The sequence below is a fragment of the Pseudophryne corroboree genome, chromosome 2 (genome assembly GCF_028390025.1).
Source record: "Pseudophryne corroboree isolate aPseCor3 chromosome 2, aPseCor3.hap2, whole genome shotgun sequence".
NCBI classification, from domain to species: Eukaryota; Metazoa; Chordata; class Amphibia; order Anura; family Myobatrachidae; genus Pseudophryne; species Pseudophryne corroboree.
In genome coordinates, this window is record NC_086445.1 from 741,946,750 (window position 1) to 741,969,446 (window position 22,697).

General features: G+C 46.2%; 1 protein-coding gene across 3 annotated transcripts in view; it reads left to right on the plus strand.

Moving 5' to 3' along the window:
- MAGI3 (membrane associated guanylate kinase, WW and PDZ domain containing 3) overlaps window positions 1-22,697 on the plus strand; it is a 676,662-nt gene that overhangs the window by 302,788 nt on the left and 351,177 nt on the right. Inside the window, exon 1 of one of the 3 annotated variants that reach the window (XM_063955401.1) lies at window positions 8,593-8,792. The exons of the other annotated variants lie outside the window; for them this stretch is intronic. Coding sequence (XP_063811471.1) covers window positions 8,753-8,792 — 40 coding nt within the window. The 5' untranslated portion in view covers window positions 8,593-8,752. Of the gene's footprint in view, window positions 1-8,592; window positions 8,793-22,697 lie in introns of those variants that run through there. 3 annotated transcript variants of the gene reach the window in all.

Below are 22,697 nucleotides of genomic sequence, written 5' to 3' on the forward strand. Positions count from 1 at the left end.
AGGCTTGGCAGATACAGTATGGACCCACTTAAGCTGGTTTCTATGTTGCTAATGGGTCCCATGGCAGCAAACTGGTAGCCAGGAAACCTGTGAATAACTCTGTAGGGTTCACTACGGGTGGCCGGCGGTCGGGCTCCCGGCGCCGGGAGCCCGACCGCCGGCTTACCGACAGCTTGGCGAGCGCAAATGAGCCCCTTGCGGGCTCGCTGCGCTCGCCACGCTACGGGCACGGTGGCGCGCTACGCGCGCCACACTATTTTATTCTCCCTCTATGGGGGTCGTGGACCCCCACGAGGGAAAATAAGTGTCGGTAAGCCGGCGGTCGGGCTCCCGGCGCCGGTATACTGAGCGCCGGGAGCCCGACCGCCGGCAAACAGAAGACCACCCCTCTGTAGTACCTACATGGATTTATAGTTCAGGCGGTCCATAGGCACAACATTATTGGCCATCCCCAGCATAGGAGAGTGCACTGTGTTCTTAATGAATGCCTCATAGAATTACATTATACTGGATTATATATTATATTGTGGTTGAAAATCCGATTATTACTACACATGTTGGAAAATTGACAAAAAAAAAATGTAAAGGCAAGGAACCTAGTAGTCACTAGTACTAAGCACCTGTACAAAAAGCTAAGCACAAAAAAGTGTGTTTTTGGAAAGTTATAAACACCTCTTCTGTATAAATAAAATGTAGTACTCAATAGTAGCCTCATACTTGCTGACTTAAGTAAACCCACTCCAGTGAGCATGGTGCCTCATTCTTGTCATTGTGACCCAATGAGCTGTTTTAAAAATGTTAATAATATTACCTCCCCTTCATCTCCCCTTACTCCCATATGGAATATTCCCAGATTTCTCTGGCTGGGTCCACAGGATTATCCACAGGATAACATTGAGATATTGTCGAGCGACAGAGAAAATGGCACCAACACGGTCACGAGCTTTCTGGCCTCCCAGGATGCATTGGGGCCTCCCCTATATAGTCCCGCCCACTGACTCAGTCAGATCAGTTTTTTTGCTTGGTGCGGCAGGAAGCCGCATGGTCACAGGGCTGCTGTGAAAGCAGCCTTAAGTTTTCATTAATTTATTTTTATAGACTTACTGTTTTGGTTTTTTGAGCGACTTCTCTTAACAGCGTCTTAAACGCATATTAGAAAGAGTCGCTCCAACAACTCCCCACCGGGTCGCAACAACGCTTACCTTCGGGTATCAGTGCTGTCTCGACGGGCGTCTGTGTCGGATGTTCTAGCAGGTCCAGCAGACGTAACCAGGCTGTGGCTGGAGCATGGGGAGACGGTGAGTCTATGGACTTCCTCTTACTAGAGGGGTCAGGACACAGCTACACCGATTTGGTGGAGACTACAAACAGTGTGTTGATGCGCCGAACATCCCGGTGTGACAGCGCTACGCTCTGGGGATCATAGGCGCCAGGACTAGGTGAGGCCGCGATCCTGGGAGTTTAAGTCAACAGGGGGTTTCAGACGCTCTCCTGGCCGTCCCTCCTCCGAGTTCATGGCCAGTTCCCGCGTGTCTCTCGTTTCATGAACTGAATGACCTCACTTCCGACTCAGACGCTACCACGAGGGTACTCGGTCGCAGCTTAGACGCTGCGGTTGTGTACACTGGAGATAAAGCCCGCCAGACCGAGTTGCAGGCCTTAGCGTCTGCATACACGTGGAAATCGCTCAGCGTCCGTGTCCGTTATCAGTTATCAAGAGCGGCAGTGTACATCAGTAGCGTCTGAATCCACTCAGCGTCTTACGAGCGTCTTTGCTTGGATATGGAAGTGTGGTGAGTCTCCCTGTATCCCGCTCTCCGAAGGCAGGGTATACAGTACGAAAAATTCCTTCTGCTTCTTAGTATGCATTGTTAATTTTTAGTACCTATTGCATATGAGACCTGTATATTACTGTGTTTTCTGCATGTTATGTTGAAAAAAGAACCAGTTAAACAGAAGTACAATTTTCCTACTTATGTATAAGTTATTATGGAGGTTGTATTCTCATATGACAATGTCTAATGCTTTAACATGTGACTGACTGCTAGTATGCGTGCTGACTTTTCTGTGTAATGTCAGTCCTGTTCTGACCCTCAAATCAGGTGCACTGTGGTCAGATTGATTTCACCTCTATATACTGATTATAGGGTGTTTTTCAGTCACAAAATTGTGTAGTCAATATCAGATAAAATGTCTGTGAGTGGCAAAAGTGATGAGGAGAATTTGTCAAGCACTCCCATAGCCCTAACATGCTTATCTTGTAAGTCAGGGGTAATTGATATGAATCAATTGGTCACTTATGAGGGTTTGTGTGCTAACTGTTTCGCTTTTCAGCGAAGTAAAAGACAGGAGTTGGTTCAACCACCAACAGAGCCACCATGGAATATGTTTGCAAAGACTCTGTCCTCTATTGTGGACAAGTTGGCTCCAGTAGCACCACCTCGGGTTAGGTTACACTATGAACCCATGCAGCTCCCTTCCTATAGCCTGGTTCCAGTAGCCTCTACTAGCAACCAAGAGACAGATAAGACTAAGACAGATACGTCTATGTGGCAGACTACACAAGATGATACAACGGATGATGATACAGTAGACTCGACTCCGTATGATGATCAGTCGCAGAGTTTTAGTTCAGATGATGTTGCTGAACTTATTAATGCTGTAAAGGCTGTTCTCTCGTTAGAAGAGCCAGCCAAGACAGTGTTAAAAACTAAAGCACCTGTATTTAAACGAACAAAGGCAGTGAAAGCTGTATTCCCAGCGTCAGATTAGCTGACGGAAATAATGGATGAGTCTTGGGCGCCGCCCAGTAAAAAGTATAAGATTCCTAAAAGATGGGATTCTTATTATCCATTTTCAGCTGTGGATTGTTCAAAAAGAGAAGTTCCTCCGAAAGTAGATGCACATGTTCTGCGACTCGTGCATAAATCTGCTTTACCACTGTCATCTACCTCACTAAATGATGTCACAGACAGAAGGGTAGATAGCCTTTTGAAAAATATATTTTCTCTAGTAGGAGCAGTGGTAAGACCTGCTATGGCTTCGGCCTGGGTAGCAAAGGCAATGGGCGAATGGATAGAGGAACTAGAGAATGACATCCCTTCTCCTACTAGGGAGCAAGTGGATCGTTTTTGCCGTTTAAGACAATCTGCCCAGTATTTGGAAGAAGCAGCAATTGATATAGGTACAGTTGCTTCTAAAGCTTCAGCCTTGTCAGTAGTCGCTCGCAGAGCAGTCTGGCTACGTACCTGGAAGGCAGATGCGGAATCCAAGAAGGAATTGGAAGCATTGCCTTTTGTAGGTAATATATTATTTGGAAAACCGTTATCGGATATGCTAGAATCAGAGGCTGAATTGAAAAAGGTCAGATTTCCGGCTACCTATAACCCTAAGTCCAAGGGTTTAAAATTTTGCTCCTTTCGTTGGCAAAGCAAAGCGAAAGCTAAAGAGGAGCATAAGAAACCCCAGTTTAAAGTCAGGGGTAGGAAGCAGTGGGCTAGCAAAAAGCCAGCTTCCAAACCTAAACAGAAACCCTCAGCCTGAAGAGTCGGGCCTCTCCTTCAATTTGCACACATATGGCAACAGTCAACAACAGATGCCTGGGTGCAGAAGGTAGTATCTCAGGGGTATGGGTTCCCATTCAGGAGGCAGCCTCCTCAAAGATTTTTTTTGCACCAGCCCGTCTCGTATAGAGTTGAAGGTCAATGCCCTGCAAGAAGCAGTCCAAAAATTACTGCAGTCAGGTGTGATTGTCCCAGTACCTCCATCACAAAAGGGACAGGGGTATTACTCCAATCTATTTCTAATCCAGAAACCAAATGGATCATATCGACCAATTCTAAATCTGAAAATGTTGAACAGATACATATGGATCCCAAAGTTCCACATGGAGACGTTACGCTCCATAATGTTGGCTATGGAACCGGGAGATTACATGGTATCTCTGGATGTACGGGATGCTTACCTACATTTGCCTATAGCACTATCACATCAGTGTTACCTCAGGTTTACCATCCTCAAGGAACACTTCCAGTTCCAAGCTCTGCCCTTCGGGCTAGCTACAGCACCCAGGGTGTTCACCAAGATCATGGTGGTTATGGCAGCTTGTCTGCGCAAACAAGGGATAAGAATATTCCCATACTTCGACGACCTGTTAATCTTAGCACAATCGCAAGATTTACTGTTGAGCCATCTTCAACTGACGATAGTTTGTTTACAGAGACATGGGTGGCTCATAAATTGGGAGAAGTCGTCCCTGAATCCGTCACAGCGGATGGTTCATTTGGGGGCCATATTGGATTCAGACCTACAGAAAGTTCTCTTACCAGAGAAAAAGATAGTCAAAGTGCAGGTCATGGCTCAGGAAGTGTTGCAAGCCCAGACAATGTCAGTCCATGCAGCAATGCGACTGTTGGGTCTGATGGTATCAACCTTCGACATGGTGGAATATGCGCAATTCCACTCCAGACCATTGCAGCACCTTATTCTGACCAAATGGAACGGAAATCATCAGACGATAAAGAAGCAGATGATAAAGATTCCAATAAATGTAAAAAGGTCTCTAGCGTGGTGGCTACAGACAGACCATTTAAACAAGGGGAGACCCTTTTGGATAAAAGAGTGGCAATTCTGACAACAGATGCCATCCTGCAAGGCTAGGGGGCGGTACTCGGAAGCCTATGGTTCCAGGGAAAATGGACCGCAAGGGAAAGTCACCTGCCAATAAATCTGTTGGAGATAAGGGCCATTTACTTGGCTCTAGTTCAGGCAAAGGACAGTCTACAAGGAAGACCAGTCCAGATTCGCTCAGACAATGCGATGGCAGTAGCATACCTCAATCATCAAGGAGGAACTCACAGCAGGAGTCTGATGGAAGAAGTAACTCCCATTCTACAATGGGCAGAACTCCATCTCCCGGCATTGTCAGCAGTATTTGTCCCGGGTGTACTAAACTGGGAAGCAGATTTTCTCAGTCGGCACACCATTCAGGAAACCGAATGGGCACTACACCCAGTAGTGTTTCAGACACTGGTGAACAGATGTGGTCTCCCGGAGATGGACCTTATGGCGTCTCGTCTAAAACAACAAAGTTCCGATGTACGGATCAAGAACAAGGGACCCAGAAGCGGTTCTGGTGGACGCACTGTCAGTAGAATGGAGGTTTCAGCTGGCGTATCTGTTCCCTCCAATATCTCTGTTACCCAGAGTAGTGAGAAAGATAAAACAGGCAAAAGGAGCAATCATTCTAATAGCTCCAGCTTGGCCAAGAAGGCATTGGTACACAGATCTGTTGAGAATGTCCGTGGAAGCACCGATACTGCTCCCTCAACGTCCAGATCTATTAATGCAGGGTCCTTGTTGTCACAGTCATCTGGATCGCCTGTCTTTGACGGCGTGGCTGTTGAAACCTCTATCTTAGAGGCTAAAGGATTTTCAAAGCAAGTAATCCAAACCATGCTTAGAGCAAGAAAGCCTTCTTCGGCCCTTGTGTATCATAGAATATGGCAAGCCTATATTCATTGGTGTTCTGGAAAAAATTACAATCCGAGATCTTTTAAAGTAGCTAGGATTTTGGATTTCCTGCAGGCAGGATTGGATAAAGAGTTGAAGGTTGCTTCCTTGAGGGTGCAAGTCTCAGCGTTGACTGTATGGTTTCAGCAGAAGATTGCTGACCTACAGGTTGTACGTACGTTTTTCCAAGGAGTAGTACATATTCAACCTCCATTTGTACCTCCTGCAGCTCCCTGGGATTTGAATTTAGTTCTTAAATTTCTCCAGGGCCCTCTGTTTGAACCACTTGAGAGAGCAGATCGTAAGTGGTTAACGGTTAAAGTTATTTTTTATTACTGGCAATGGCGTCAGCCAGAAGAGTGTCAGATTTAGGAGCATTATCATGTAAGTCTCCTTTCCTAAGTTTTTTTTCCAGACAGAGCAGTTCTCAGAACGAGATCTAGTTATCTTCCAAAGGTGGTATCAAAATTTCACCTGAATGAAGAGATTGTAGTCCCAGTTTTTCAGGTATCGGGACTATCTGCGGGAGAAGCGTCGCTGGACGTGGTCCGAGCTTTGAGAATTTACATAGATCGTACTAGTGCCATCAGGAAAACGGATTCTGTCTTCATCCTATATGGATTCCATAGAAGAGGATGGCCTGCTAGTAAACAGACGCTGGCGAGATGGCTCCGAATGGTAATATCAGAAGCTTATTCTCATGCAGATCTCCCTATTACGGCTAATGGCTCTGCACACTCTACACGTAACGTAGGTCCTTCTTGGGCAGCACAACAGGGTGCTTCAGCAGAACAGATATGTAGGCAGCCACATGGTTTTCCATAAACACATTCATCAGACATTATGCCTTGGATACTTTTGCCTCTCATGACGCAGACTTCGGGCGAAAGGTCCTCCTGTGCAATCAGGAGCGTCCCCACCACTAAAATGGCTTTGGGAATCCCAATGTTATCCTGTGGATAATCCTGTGGACCCAGCCAGAGAAATGAACGTTATGGTAAGAACTTACCGTTGATAACGTGATTTCTCTTATGTCCACAGGTATCCACAGGGATCCCACCCTGACACATATCTGATTTGAGACTCTAGACAATCACTAAAACCTCTTCCTTCTTGTATGGAAGGGTGTGCATGTGTGTTCTTATCGCCTGTACAGGTCTCTACCTAATGTTCCTGCCTAAAATCGCTGTGGAAAGAACTGATCTGACTGAGTCAGTGGGCGGGACTATATAGGGGAGGCCCCAATGCATCCTGGGAGGCCAGAAAGCTCGTGACCGTGTTGGTGCCACTTTCGCTGTCGCTCGACAATATCCCAATATTATCCTGTGGATACCTGTGGACATAAGAGAAATCACGTTATCAACGGTAAGTAATTACCATAACGTTCATATTTTAATCGATGCTGCTCTTCCTGATCGAAGCCCCCACAAATCCTTCTGGGAGGCGGATCTCTGATACCCACCAGATAAGGGGGCTTGTGACAATATGGACTATTGCTAAATTCTCCATCACCACTCGCCTTAAGGAAACCTCTTATAAACCATATTATCACTGGTACCATCTTCCAATAAGGCTCTCTCAAATGTTTCCCTCTGCTTCGCCCCACAGCTGGAGAAATTGTGGCCTTCGGGGTAGCCTCGCTCATGTTTGGTGAACCTGCCCAGTCCTTGAACCCTTTTGGACCTCCGTTCATAATCTTTTGAATAACCTATTCGAAGCCATGATCACAAAGGATCCATGAATCTTCCTCCTACATTACCCCCCTACTGGACCTCTGTAAACATTCTATTAAATTGCTGTCCCACATCTTAGTTAACATTAAGTTTGATTGCTTGCAACTGAAAGAACCACTCACACCGTTCCTTTCTACCCTAAAATCTCAAATTTGGCATATTTACAGGGATGGCAAATATTACCTATTCTCTTCATGACAGGGGCCATATATTTACCCAGGTGTGGGCTCTGTGGCTTTCCTCTGTGGCACTCCAAATCCTTTGATTCATGCACTTACTATCTCTGTTTGACCCATTCTTGATGGGAGTCTTCTTCCTCCTTACTCTGGTTCTTTCTTGTTGAACATCTTTGGATAGGTACTTTTATTCATTTTTCTTATCTTTTATCTTCTATTTCATTTGGCGCTTCCTTCCTCCCTCTAATGTTTCCTGCCCAACATTTGGTACTCTTCATGGTACTTTTACCTCTCTGATAGTCCTGTTCCCCCTACACCCATACTCCTCCCCCCTTATATCCTATTTCCTGTTCAACTTACATGTGTTATTATCTGTAATATTTGTTGTTTTCCCAAAAATTGCTTATTTGTTGTGCTCATTGTAAATGTATTTTCTCATGATTGTCTGTGAGCTCTTTAAATAAAGTTAAAATAATAATAATTTTATTTATATAGGGTTTTCTACAGCAGGACTCAGTCGCTTTAGAGACTTAAAAAGCACAACACATTTTGCAAAGGATTTTGTATTGCAGCAAGTAGAAAACCACACACAAAAAAGAAAAAGAAAAAAGAAAAATCGCTCAGTGAACATAATGCAGGGTTAGAGCAGCCAGTTTGGTAAATAAACTCAACGGGTTATATATTCCACCCATAAAAGGTACCAGATGAGGCAGCATCGTGGGCAATATTACGTAGGATTAGCCTGGATGTAGTAGGCCATGCCTATAGTAGATAACACAAAATGTGGTGGTTGTAGGTTGGTTTGAACAACATCAGGTCCATGTATTTTTCAACCAATCCATGAGAGTACCAGGTGAGGCAGTTGTGGGAGATGAGCCATACAAGGACCCAAATCACATATGGGAAAACGGACTCGTGTATAATATGATACACTCTATTTGAAAAAAATCAACATGTAGTACATTCCGCCCATCCGAAGCATCCATCTGAGGCGCACTGTGTAGGTTACTGCTGGCAGGGTGTGCAGATACTAGCGGTATAGCATACAGGGGTTAACAGGAAGAAAATGTAAGAGAAAAGCAAAACACAGTAGTATAAAAGGCAGTATTAAAACCGTGGTGAGGTCAATATAAAAGTATTTAATTAAATTTCAGTTTCAGGGAGCAGAAGATGATATTTGCAGCAGTAAGGCAGCAAGGTGGTCCAGTCGTGTGGGTGGAGCATACCATCAGGAGGTTGTCTGGAGGACTGTAGGCAATATGGAGACATTGGAGGAATGAATACCAGGCAGCAGTGCAGTAGTGTGGCAGGAGAGTTGGAGATGAAGAGGTCATGGATAGTGGGCAGTTTGTTACAGAATTACAGGAGAAAGGTACAATTAGAAACATAGAATATAACCACTTGGCCCATCGTGTCTGCCCTAAGCACATGTACACACTTACATGCTAGGGTTATTATTTGTTTTTTTGATCGGGAGCCAATTAACCTTCCTGTATATTTTTGGATTGTGAGAGGAAACCGGAGTAGCCAGAGAAAACTCACGCAAGCAAGCACAGGGAGACTATACAAACTCCACCCAGTTAGGTCAATGGTGAGTGAAAATCAAACCCATGTCCTCAGTGCTGTGAGGCAGTAATGCTAACCATTACACCATCCGTACTGGCATAACTGCAGAGGGTGGAGCCACATGTCATTATGGCCCTGTACCCTGCTGTTCAGAGCCGCTATTCACAGTGGGAGCTGGGCAATTAAATGCAAACCAATTCATCCACCCCTGAGTCACCCACTTCAGTCGGCAATTGGTAGCACCAGATGATGGACCAACTCCCAGGAGGTCAGGAGAGCTCACCTAAGTTTGGAACTCTCCAAGATCTTCTGGGAGAGTTGGCAAGTATGAGTTACCTGCAGCAGCAGCTCCTACATGTTTGTAGGAGGGGGGCTACCGACTCCTGACTATCCATGTCCCTGCACCTGCACAAAAGATATGGCAGGCGTCGGGACCGGCAGCCTGTAGGTAAGATCCGCCACTGGTAACCTGTAAGCAAGCACTTCATCACAGAATTCACAAACACCTCACAGAAAACAGGCAGTAACTGGTTGCAACAGACTGCCTGTCAAATATACATACCATCACTGCCAGCTCTGCTCCTTTATGCCGACAGAAGGTAGGGTATACATCTTAAGAAAACATTTGTCAGCTTTGTAGTCTGGATAATTGTTTTCACTGTTTTGCTGTCATTTCAGTTGCTACAGTACTTTAGTTGGGTAAATGGTTAAATCCATGCCTTCTTATAGTTTTTAGTAGCACATACAAGTTCAGATTACCTTAAAGTTTTATCACCACTTACTGAAACTTTTAATTATGTAGGTTACAATTTCCCAAACCAATTTGATATAGCTGAGATTGTACTGCAGTTGTGACTTTCTGTGTGACAGAGACTGAAAGGATCTCCTCATTAGAGTGCATTGTATAAGATGTGGTCGGTTAGAGGTTGCTGCAGGATAATCACTGTAGTTTTTCATGTTGCATTCTCTGCGTGTTACTAAGGTAGGTGTAGCAGTCGAGAGGCTACGTATGAACGATCAATGCTTTAGAGAGGTCTCTTGTATCCTCTTTAACGTAGTAGCACTATTATATATCATTCTTTTATTGTGTTTGTTGGGTCTTTGAGGGATTGCGGTGCAGCTTTCTGATCATCTGAAAGACTGTTCTTTTACAAGAAGCTGTTATATCCTAGCATCATCCATCTCCCCAGCAAATCCCAAGTGAGTTGGAACTTGGAAGAAAATCTGTCTGCAAACAAAAGGAATCATTTAGTGTGCATCGTTTCTCAATATTCCTATCAATTTAAGTATACCTAGAATTTGAAAGTTATTTTGTCTGCTCTTTGCTCATAAGTAGAGAATATGCAGAATGTGTATGAAAGTCATTACTTGTAAAAAATTTTCACAACAAATATGTTTACTTCCATTGTCATCTACGCCCTTTGTGCACCCTGTTCATAAAGGGGTGGCACTCGATATTCCGGCTGTTGGGATCCCGACGCACAGCATACTGGTGCCAGAATACCGACAACTATTTTCCCTCTTGGGGTGTCCACGACACCCCTGGAGGGATATGAAGAGCGTTGCGCGCGTAGCGCGCCTCCGTGCCCTCAGCGTGATGAGCGCAGTGAGCCCACAAAGGACTCTTTTACGCTCACCTTGCTGCAGGCATTCCGGCGGTCAGAATCCCAGCGTCGGTATGCTGGGCACCTGGATCCCGACAGCTGGGCAAGCGTAGTAGACCCTTCATAAATTAACATGCTCTAGTACAGACCTGTATTGGATTTCAATTAACCACACGATCAGGCTAATACCGTACATTGCAGGATTTCCAAGCAGGGAAATCTCATTTGTTTTTGCGCACATTCCATAGAGGTGTATGCAAAAAAAACATGTTGGATGTCTGTACCACAATGGTTGTAAATCTGCAAGGTTACATTGTGCACAAGGTTCTAACGTGTCATTTTAGGGGACTTTTATAAAAAAAAAAAAGGAAATAGACCGATTACTCCCACCTGCAAGTCTAGAAACACTTGACCCACTCATAAAGTACCCCAGTATACCTATCTCATATCTTGTACCCCAATTTCCATCAATTTGCACTTTTCCACCCCAAAAATGACATGTCATTATTGGCCAGTTAAAATAATTAAAAACTTGCCTAATTTGTCATTTATGGAGGTGTGCCAGGGGTTCAGAACCGAATCCCGAAATTGTTAACTTAAAATAGGGGTTTTCCCAAAGTTTCTCATCTCCTCAGAGTTTATTCATTGAAATTCACAGTAAAATTATAGCAAATCCATTTTTGCGGACAAATGAACAGGCCTTTTTGCAAATTTACCACGATTCGCTGTAAATTCATGGTTTTTCTCTTACGTCCTAGAGGATGCTGGGGTCCATTTTAGTACCATGGGGTATAGACGGTTCCGCAGGAGCCTTCGGCACTTTAAGACTTTTCAACAGTGTGAACTGGCTCCTCCCTCTATGCCCCTCCTCCAAACCCCAGTTTAGAAAATGTGCCCAGGAGACTGGATGCACACTAGTGGAGCTCCGCAGAGCTTTGCTGGTTAAAGACTTTCTTAGGTTTTATATTTTACAGGGAAGCTGCTGGCACCAGCTTCCCTGCTTCGTGGGACTTATGGGGGGGGGGGGAAGTAGGAACGAACTTCTCCTTGAGTTAATGGTTCTGCTTCCGCTGACAGGACACTATTAGCTCCTGAAGGGTACTGAACACAGCCCAATCCTGGCCAGCGTTCACTCCCACAGCACTGCCGCCACCCCCTAACAGAGCCGGAAGTCAGAAGGCTGGTGAGTATATTACCTGAGTCCTGCAGAGAGGGGATCCTCCGGTCATCGTTGGCGGCATACAGGTACACGCACAGCGGCGGGACGCTGTGCGCCATGTCTCTCAGCACAAGGGTACAGAGCGCAAGAGCGCACGGGGGGGGGGGGGGGCGCGCGCTCTGAGAGCATGTTTTAAAACCTTACTCTCATTGGCAAAAAGGGTACATACATGTACAACCGCTGACGTGCCATCCCCAGCCAGTATAAATATTACATTGCTGAGGTTGAAGGGCTGGGCTTCTCCTCAGACTTGCCAGAACACTCACTGGGTGCCATTTTCTCCTGCAGAAACTCCAGTGTGAAGCTCCTGAATGCTGTTTCTCCTCATGACAACACTGATACAAGTACAGGGTGTTATAGAAGGGGCAGAGAGTGTTCATTATAATTAGGTCTGTGGGCCTATTATTGGTATATGCGCAAGTTGGTAATATTTCCACAATTCACAATAAGGCGCAGTGTGTGGACTGGCAAATCCATCTGTGTCTCTCTGACAGACTTTTTAGTGTGGGTCTGTCCCCAATAGCTCCCCTGTGTGATAGGGGTGTGTGTGTGTGTACACTAGTGTGTAACATGTCAGACATTGGGGAGGGTTCTTCCCAGGAAGTACCCATTTTAGATGCACGAGAGGCTAATGTGGTGGCCCTTCCCTCTCAGAAGGAGCCGGAGTGGGTTAGAATGTTAATTGGTGATTAAATGCTACGCTCGGCCCTATTCGTTGTGTGGGTGTCTCCTATATATACAATAGGAAAATGGCCAATGTGTAGAAATATGGACCTTACACAATATATGTAATAAATCTTTACTGATCAATTCAAAAATAAGAATTTACTTACCGATAATTCTATTTCTCGTAGTCCGTAGTGGATGCTGGGGACTCCGTCAGGACCATGGGGAATAGCGGCTCCGCAGGAGACAGGGCACAAAAATAAAGCTTTAGGATTAGGTGGTGTGTACTGGCTCCTCCCCCTATGACCCTCCTCCAAGCCTCAGTTAGGATACTGTGCCCGGACGAGCGTACACAATAAGGAAGGATATTGAACCCCGGGTAAGACTCATACCAGCCACACCAATCACACCGAATAACTTGTGATCTGAACCCAGTTAACAGTATGACAAACGTAGGAGCCTCTGAACAGACGGCTCACAACAAATAACAACCCGATTTTTTTGTAACAATAACTATGTACAAGTATTGCAGACAATCCGCACTTGGGATGGGCGCCCAGCATCCACTACGGACTACGAGAAATAGAATTATCGGTAAGTAAATTCTTATTTTCTCTAACGTCCTAAGTGGATGCTGGGGACTCCGTCAGGACCATGGGGATTATACCAAAGCTCCCAAACGGGCGGGAGAGTGCGGATGACTCTGCAGCACCGAATGAGAGAACTCAAGGTCCTCCTCAGCCAGGGTATCAAATTTGTAGAATTTTGCAAACGTGTTTGCCCCTGACCAAGTAGCAGCTCGGCAGAGTTGTAATCCCGAGACTCCCCGGGCAGCCGCCCAGGATGAGCCCACTTTCCTTGTGGAATGGGCCTTGACAGATTTAGGTTGTGGCAAGCCTGCCACAGAATGTGCAAGTTGAATTGTGCTACAAATCCAACGAGCAATCGTCTGCTTAGAAGCAGGAGCACCCATCTTGTTGGATGCATACAATATAAACAGTGAGTCAGACTTTCTGACTCCCGCCGTTCTTGAAATATATATTTTCAATGCCCGGACCACGTCCAACAACTTGGAATCCTCCAACTCGTTAGGCAGAAAATGAGGACGCGTCCGCAGTTCTGCCCTGTCCGTATGGAAAATCAGATATGGGCTCTTATATGATAAAGCCGCCAATTCTGATACTCTCCTGGCTGAAGCCAGGGCCAGTAGCATGGTTACTTTCCATGTAAGATACTTCAACTCCACCGATTTGAGCGGCTCAAACCAATGGGATTTGAGAAAATCCAAGACTACATTAAGATCCCACGGTGCCACTGGGGGCACAACCGGGGGCTGTATATGTAGTACTCCTTTTACAAAAGTCTGGACTTCAGGAACTGAAGCCAATTCTTTCTGGAAGAAAATCGACAGGGCCGAAATTTGAACCTTAATGGACCCCAATTTGAGGCCCATAGACAATCCTGTTTGCAGGAAATGTAGGAATCGACCCAGTTGAAATTCCTCCGTGGGGGCCTTCCTGGCCTCACACCACGCAACATATTTTCTCCAAATGCGGTGATAATGTTGTGCAGTCACCTCCTTCCTGGCTTTTACCAGTGTAGGAATGACCTCTTCCGGAATGCCTTTTTCCCTTAGAATTCGGCGTTCAACCGCCATGCCGTCAAACGCAGTCGCGGTAAGTCTTGGAATAGACACGGTCCCTGCTGAAGCAGGTCCCGTCTTAGAGGTAGAGGCCACGGATCCTCCGTGAGCATCTCTTGAAGTTCCGGGTACCAAGTTCTTCTTGGCCAATCCGGAGCCACTAGTATCGTTCTTACTTCCTTTTTCCGTATAATTCTCAGTACTTTTGGTATGAGAGGCAGAGGAGGGAACACATACACTGACTGGAACACCCACGGTGTTACCAGAGCGTCCACAGCTATTGCCTGAGGATCTCTTGACCTGGCGCAATACCTGTCCAGTTTTTTGTTGAGGCGGGACGCCATCATATCCACCATTGGTTTTTCCCAACGGTTCACAATCATGTGGAAGACTTCTGGATGAAGTCCCCACTCTCCCGGGTGTAGATCCACTCCCGGAATGAATACTGCTGACAGTGCTATCACATGATCTTCCGCCCAGCGAAGAATCCTTGCAGCTTCTGCCATTGCTGTCCTGCTTCTTGTGCCGCCCTGTCTGTTTACGTGGGCGACTGCCGTGACGTTGTCCGACTGGATCAACACCGGCTGACCCTGAAGCAGGGGTTTTGCCAGACTTAGAGCATTGTAAATCGCTCTTAGCTCCAGTATATTTATGTGAAGAGACATCTCCAGGCTTGACCATACTCCCTGGAAGTTTCTTCCCTGTGTGACCGCTCCCCAGCCTCTCAGACTGGCATCCGTGGTCACCAGGACCCAGTCCTGTATGCCGAATCTGCGGCCCTCTAACAGATGAGCACTCTGCAACCACCACAGAAGAGACACCCTTGTCCGTGGCGATAAGGTTATCCGCTGATGCATCTGCAGATGCGATCCGGACCATTTGTCCAGCAGATCCCACTGAAAAGTTCGTGCGTGGAATCTGCCGAATGGAATCGCTTCGTAAGAAGCCACCATCTTTCCCAGGACTCTTGTGCATTGATGCACAGACACTGTCCCTGGTTTTAGGAGGTTCCTGACAAGTTCGGATAACTCCCTGGCTTTCTCCTCCGGAAGAAACACCTTTTTCTGAACCGTGTCCAGAATCATTCCCAGGAACAGCAGACGTGTCGTCGGGGTCAACTGAGATTTTGGAAAATTCAGAATCCACCCGTGTTGTTGCAGCACTAGTTGGGTTAGTGCTACTCCGTCTTCCAGCTGTTCTCTGGACCTTGCCCTTATCAGGAGATCGTCCAAGTAAGGGATAATTAATACGCCTCTTCTTCGTAGAAGGATCATCATTTCGGCCATTACCTTGGTAAAGACCCGAGGTGCCGTGGACAATCCAAACGGCAGCGTCTGAAACTGATAATGACAGTTTTGCACCACGAACCTGAGGTACCCTTGATGTGAAGGGCAAATTGGGACATGCAGGTAAGCATCCTTTATGTCCAGGGACACCATAAAGTCCCTTTCTTCCAGATTCGCTATCACTGCTCTGAGTGACTCCATCTTGAACTTGAATTTTTGTATGTACAGGTTCAAAGATTTCAGATTTAGAATAGGTCTTACCGAGCCGTCCGGCTTCGGTACCACAAATAGCGTGGAGTACTACCCCTTTCCCTGTTGTAGGAGGGGTACCTTGACTATCACCTGCTGAGAAAACAGCTTGTGAATGGCTTCCAATACCGTCGCCCTGTCTGAGGGAGACGTTGGCAAAGCAGACTTTAGGAACCGGCGAGGGGGAGACTTCTCGAATTCCAACCTGTAACCCTGAGATACTACCTGCAGAATCCAGGGGTCCACCTGTGAGCAAGCACACTGTGCGCTGAAATTCTTGAGTCGACCCCCCACCGCTCCTGAGTCCGCTTGTAAGGCCCCAGCGTCATGCTGAGGGCTTTGCAGAACCCTGGGAGGGCTTCTGTTCCTGGGCAGGGGCTGCTTGCTGCCCTCTCTTACCCTTTCCTCTGCCCCGAGGCAGATATGACTGTCCTTTTGTCCGCTTGTTCTTATAGGACCGAAAGGACTGCGGCTGAAAAGACGGTGTCTTTTTCTGTTGGGAGGGGGTCTGAGGTAAAAAGTGGATTTTCCGGCAGTTGCCGTGGCCACCAGATCCGATAGACCGACGCCAAATAATTCCTCCCCTTTATACGGCAATACTTCCATATGTCGTTTGGAATCCGCATCACCTGACCACTGTCGCGTCCATAAACTCCTTCTGGCAGATATGGACATCGCATTTACTCTCGATGCCAGAGTGCAAACATCTCTCTGCGCATCTCGCATATAAAGGAAAGCATCCTTTAATTGCTCTATAGTCAATAAAATACTGTCCCTATCCAGGGTATCAATATTTTCAGTCAGGGAATCCAACCAGACGACCCCAGCACTGCACATCCAGGCTGAGGCGATGGCTGGTCGCAGTATAACACCAGTATGTGTGTATATACTTTTTAGGGTAGTTTCCAGTCTCCTATCCGCTGGATCCCTGAGGGCGGCCGTATCAGGAGACGGTAACGCCACTTGTTTTGATAAGCGTGTGAGCGCCTTATCCACCCTAGGGGGTGTTTCCCAGCGCACCCTAACCTCTGGCGGGAAAGGGTATAATGCTAATAACTTTTTTGAAATTAGCATTTTTCTATCTGGGTTAACCCACGCTTCATCACATACATCATTTAATTCCTCTGATTCAGGAAAAACTACAGGTAGTTTTTTCACCCCCCACATAATACCCCTTTTTGTGGTACTTGCAGTATCAGAGATATGCAAAGCCTCCTTCATTGCCGTGATCATATAACGTGTGGCCCTACTTGAAAATACGTTTGTTTTATCACCGTCGACACTAGATTCAGTGTCTGTGTCTGGGTCTGTGTCGACCGACTGAGGTAAAGGGCGCTTTACAGCCCCTGACGGTGTCTGAGACGCCTGGGCAGGTACTAACTGGTTTGCCGGCCGTCTCATGTCGTCAACTGATTTTTGTAATGTGCTGACATTATCACGTAATTCCATAAACAAAGCCATCCATTCCGGTGTCGACTCCCTGGGGGGTGACATCACCATTATCGGCAATTGCTCTGCCTCCACGCCAACATCGTCCTCATACATGTCGACACACACGTACCGACACACAGCAGACACACAGGGAATGCTCTTATCGAAGACAGGACCCCACTAGCCCTTTGGGGAGACAGAGGGAGAGTTTGCCAGCACACACCCAAGCGCTATAATATATATGGGAACAACCTTATATAAGTGTTGTTCCTTATAGCAGCTTAAATATATCCAATATATCGCCAAAAAATGCCCCCCCTCTCTGTTTTACCCTGTTTCTGTAGTGCAGTGCAGGGGAGAGTCCTGGGAGCCTTCCTCACAGCGGAGCTGAGCAGGAAAATGGCGCTGTGTGCTGAGGAGAATAAGCCCCGCCCCCTATTTCGGCGGGCTTTCCTCCCGTAGTTTTAGATAACTGGCATGGGTTAAATACATACATATAGCCTTAATGGCTATATGTGATGTATTCTTTTGCCATAAGGTATTAAAATATTGCTGCCCAGGGCGCCCCCAGCAGCGCCCTGCACCCTCCGTGACCGCTTGGTGTGAAGTGTGTGACAACAATGGCGCACAGCTGCAGTGCTGTGCGCTACCTTCATGAAGACTGAAGAGCCTTCTGCCGCCTGTTACCGGACCTTCAATCTTCAGCATCTGTAAGGGGGGTCGGCGGCGCGGCTCCGGGACGAACCCCAGGGTGAGACCTGTGTTCCGACTCCCTCTGGAGCTAATGGTGTCCAGTAGCCTAAGAATCCAATCCATCCTGCACGCAGGTGAGTTGAAATTCTCTCCCCTAAGTCCCTCGATGCAGTGAGCCTGTTGCCAGCAGGACTCACTGAAAATAAAAAACCTAAAAAACTTTTTCTAAGCAGCTCTTTAAGAGAGCCACCTAGATTGCACCCTGCTCGGACGGGCACAAAAACCTAACTGAGGCTTGGAGGAGGATCATAGGGGGAGGAGCCAGTACACACCACCTAATCCTAAAGCTTTATTTTTGTGCCCTGTCTCCTGCGGAGCCGCTATTCCCCATGGTCCTGACGGAGTCCCCAGCATCCACTTAGGACGTTAGAGAAAAGTAATTAATGACATAGATCTTCCAAACAAATGAGAAATATAAGTAACGTAAGGATTAAATGCAGTTAATCCAGCAAATAAATTAAAAGTAAAGTAAATTAGAGTATAATGTCCCGCAACAAGTGATATTAACCTCCTGGTCAACACGGTAATGTGAGCGGTACCTGACCCTTGGTGAGTGACCAAAGAGACTAAGGGAAACACAGTCTTGAATGTCCTTCGGACGGCGGCATCCCGCTCGTCCGAGTAGCTACTTGCACTTAGGTATACCTTATGGGAGTAGTTCTTCACGGTGTTCGGTGGGTATTGACCGGGTGTGTGTTGGGAGCAATACCCTCCGGACTGGTCCGCCCTATTGCAGCCCCGTTCCCCTGCAGGGCGCCGGTTCACCAGCGCTCCCTGGGTGATCGTGTGCTGTGTAAGCAGGGACCTGTCTCTGGAGGGAGTGTATCACGGCAGCGGATGTGTGCGACGCTCGCCGTGTTCCCCGCCGTACGAATAGGGTCTGTCAAACTGCCCCCCCGGGGACTAGTCAGGCTGCCTCGGCTCTGAACTCCGGCGGCGCGTCGGTGTACGGACGCTCGCCGGATCTCAGTCAGCCGTGGAAGCATGAACTGTCTGGACGGAGGACTAATCAAGCCACCCCGGCCCTGAACTCCAGTGACGCGTCAGTGTATGGACGCTCACCAGATGTCAGTCAGCCGTGGAGGCAAGAAACGTCTGCACGGGGGATGAAGAACAGTCGTGGCTCAATGAACCGCTGACCGTCCCCCCTGCCGTGTAGGGAAGTTGACTCTGCTCACCTGTCACAGCCGATAATGGCCTCCCGTCACCGGCTTCTTCCTCTGGTGTCGCCTTGTAGTGTTTGTTAGCGGAGTTCTCGATCACGCGTTCTTAGCCTAGTGTCCGGTCTTTCTCCCGTGCACGGGTCCTGTACTTTGTCGAGGTGGTTTCCAATGTGTGTCTCTCCTTGGTTGAGAATGTTGCAAAAGAATGTCAATGCTTGCAAAGAAATTCTCTGAGTCTTAACAACAGATTAAATATTGGAGGCAGTCTGTGGAGGATGCACTGTTTACTGACCCCTCCATATCATCCACTCGGGTCCCATCCAATTCCCAGAAAAGGTCTCTGGCCCAGATAATGCAAGGGGACACAGATTCCGACTCTGACGTCGACACTGGGGATTTGAGAGGGGTAGACCCCAAATTAACCAAAAGCATACAAAGTATGATAGTTGCTACATAGGAAGTGTTGGAGTTTCCTGAAACAACACTGGTCCCAGAGGAAAAGGATTATTTTAAATTAAATAAAAAGCAGGTTGTGGCTTTTCCTCCTTCAAAGGATTTGAATGCGTTCTTTGAAGAATCCTGGGCTAACCCTGAGAAGAAATTTACCCTTCCCAGAAGGATACGTGTAGCGTACCCTTTCCTTGAGTAAGACAGGCACAAATGGGAGACACCCCCAATGATAGACACCTCAATTTCTCGGCTGTCTAAGAAAATAGTTTTGCCTGCCCCTGGTTCAGCCTGTTTAAAAGATCCAGCTGACCGTAAATTAGAAACAACCCTAAAATCTATATACGGCTAACGGAACGGTGCTCAGGCCCACCATTGCTTATGCGTGGGTAGGTAACGCTGTGGAAAAATGGTCTGACAACTTGCTTGTTAATATAGACACAGTTGACAGAGATTAAATAGTCCTAACTCTCGGCCATATCAAAGATGCTGCAGGTTACTTAGTTGAAGCTATGAAGGATATTGGGTTGCTGAGTTCAAGATCCTCCGCATGGCGATTTCAGCCCGAAGGGCGCTGTGGATCCGCCAATGGATTGCTGATGAGGAATCAAAAAATAATATTGAGGCGCTTCCTTATAATGGAGAAGCCCTCTTTGGAGACAAGCTGGATGCCAACAACTACATCAGGCAAGTCAGCATTTCTGCCTTTCGCAGCTGCTCCACCTAGGAAAGGATTTCATTCTCATACAATGCAATCCTTTCGGCCCACAAGTCCAAAAAAGGCAAAGGGTACCCCCTTCTTCGCAGGAAGAGGGCGGGGAAGAGGTAAAAAATCTACAACGCCATCAGGCTACTTCTGCTAAAACCTCAGCATGACGCTGGGGTTCCCCTGCGGGAGTACGATCGGGTGGGGACACGTCTGCTGTCTTTCAGCCAGGTCTGGGTTCACTCTGGGTTCACTCAGATCTGGATCTTTGGGTATTGCAGATAGTATCCCTAGGGTACAAATTGGAATTTCAGGACCTTCCCCCATGCCGATTTTTCAAATCAGCCTTACCAGCTTCTGTTCAGGACAGAGCAAAAGTGCTGAACGCAATACAGAAATTATGTCAAGACAATGTAATTTCCTTAGTTCCTGTGTCACAACAGGAAAAAGGGTTTTTTTCAAGCCTGTTTGTAACATAGAAACATATAATTTGATGGCAGATAAGAACCACTTGGCCCATCTAGTTTGCCCCTTTTTTTTTTTAATCTTTTAGGCAATCTCAACCCTTTTTGAACCTTAATTCTTTGTAAGGATATTCATATGCCTATCCCAAGCATGTTTAAATTGCTCTACAGTCTTAGCCTCTACCACTTCTGATGGAAGGCTATTCCACTTATCCACTACCCTTTCTGTGAAGTAATTTTTCCTTAAATTTCCCCTTAACCCCCCCCCCCCAGTCTCAGTGAATGTCCTCGGGTTCTAATACTTCTCTTCCTTTGAAGAATGTTTCCCTCCTGAACTTTAAGACCCTTGATATATTTGAACGTTTCTATCATGTCCCCCCTTTCCCTTCTCTCCTCCAAACTATACATGTTAAGATCTTTTAGCCTTTCTGGGTAAGTTTTGAGATGTAGGCCATGCACCATTTTAGTTGCCCTTCTTTGTACACTCTCTAATGTATTTATATCCTTCTGGAGATATGGGCGTCAGAACTGGACACAGTATTCCAGATGGGGCCGTACTAATGACCTATACAGTGGCATTATCACTTCTTTTTTTCCTGCTACTGACTCCTCTCCCTATGCAACCAAGCATCTGACTTGCCTTTCTCATTGCTTTGTTGCATTGCTTTCCTGCCTTCAAGTCACTTGAAATAGTGACTCCTAAATCCCTTTCCACCTCAGTAGTTTCCATTATAGTACCCTTGATATTATATTTAGCCTTTGGGTTTTTGAGACCCAAATGCATGATTTTGCATTTTTTAGCATTAAACTGTAGTTGCCACGTTCTTGACCATTTCTCAAGCCTACCTAGGTCATCAATTATTTGTTTTACCCCTCCCAGTGTGTCTACCCTGTTGCATATCTTTGTATCATCTGCAAAAAGGCATACCTTCCCTTCAATACCATTTGCAATGTCACCAACAAAGATATTAAAGAGAACTGGACCAAGTACAGATCCCTGGGGTACTCCACTGGTAACATTTCCCTCCATAGATTTCACTCCATTAACTACAACTGTCTTTTTCCTATCCTGCAACCAGTTTCTTATCCATTTAACTGTTTTATAATCCACCCCCAAGCTTTCAAGTTTTTTTTTAGCAGTCTGCGATGTGGGACAGTGTCCAATGCCTTACTAAAGTCTAGATATGCTACATCTACAGCTCCCCCTTGATCTATTATTTTCGCCACAGAGTCAAAAAAGTCAATAAGATTTGTTTGGCATGATCTCCCACCAGTAAATCCATGCTGTTTTGGATCCTGTAAGTTGTTTGATTTAAGATATTCCACAACTCTGTCATTTAATAGTTTTTCCATTACTTTCCCTACAACTGATGTAAGGCTTACTGGTCTGTGGTTACTTGCTTCTTCCTTGCTTCCACTTTTGTACAGTGGAACTACATTAGCTCTTTTCCAGTCCCCTGGAATGGCACCTGTACTTAGAGAATGGTTAAATAATTCTGTTAAAGGTGTAACCAGCACATCTATTAGCTCTTTGAGTATCCTTGGGTGTATCCCATCTGGTCCCATTGATTTATCGACTTTTAGTTTTGATAGTTCTGCTAGGACCTTCTCCTCTGTAAATGTACTTTCATCTACCATATTTTTATTAATGTCCTTGCAACTTAACTGTGGCCCCATCCCTTCTTCTGTAGTAAATACTGAGCAAAAATAATTATTTAGGTCATCTGTTATTGCCTTGTCTTTCTCCACCAAATGCTCACTCTCCGTCTTAAGTCTTATTATTCCTCCATTTGATTTTCTCCTTTCACTTATATACTTTAAAAAAAGTTTTGCCCCCTTTATGTACTGACTGGGCCATTTTCTCCTCAGCTTCTGCCTTTGCATGTCTTATCACTTTCTTAGCATCCTTCCATCTGTCCAGATACACCTCTTTGTCATTTAGTGTCGAAACCGGATGGCTCGGTCAGACCGATTTTAAACCTAAAGACTCTGAACCTTTATTTGAAAAGGTTCAAATTCAAGATGGAATCCCTGAGAGCGGTGATCTCCAGCTTGGAGGAAAAGGAATTTCTGGTATCGAT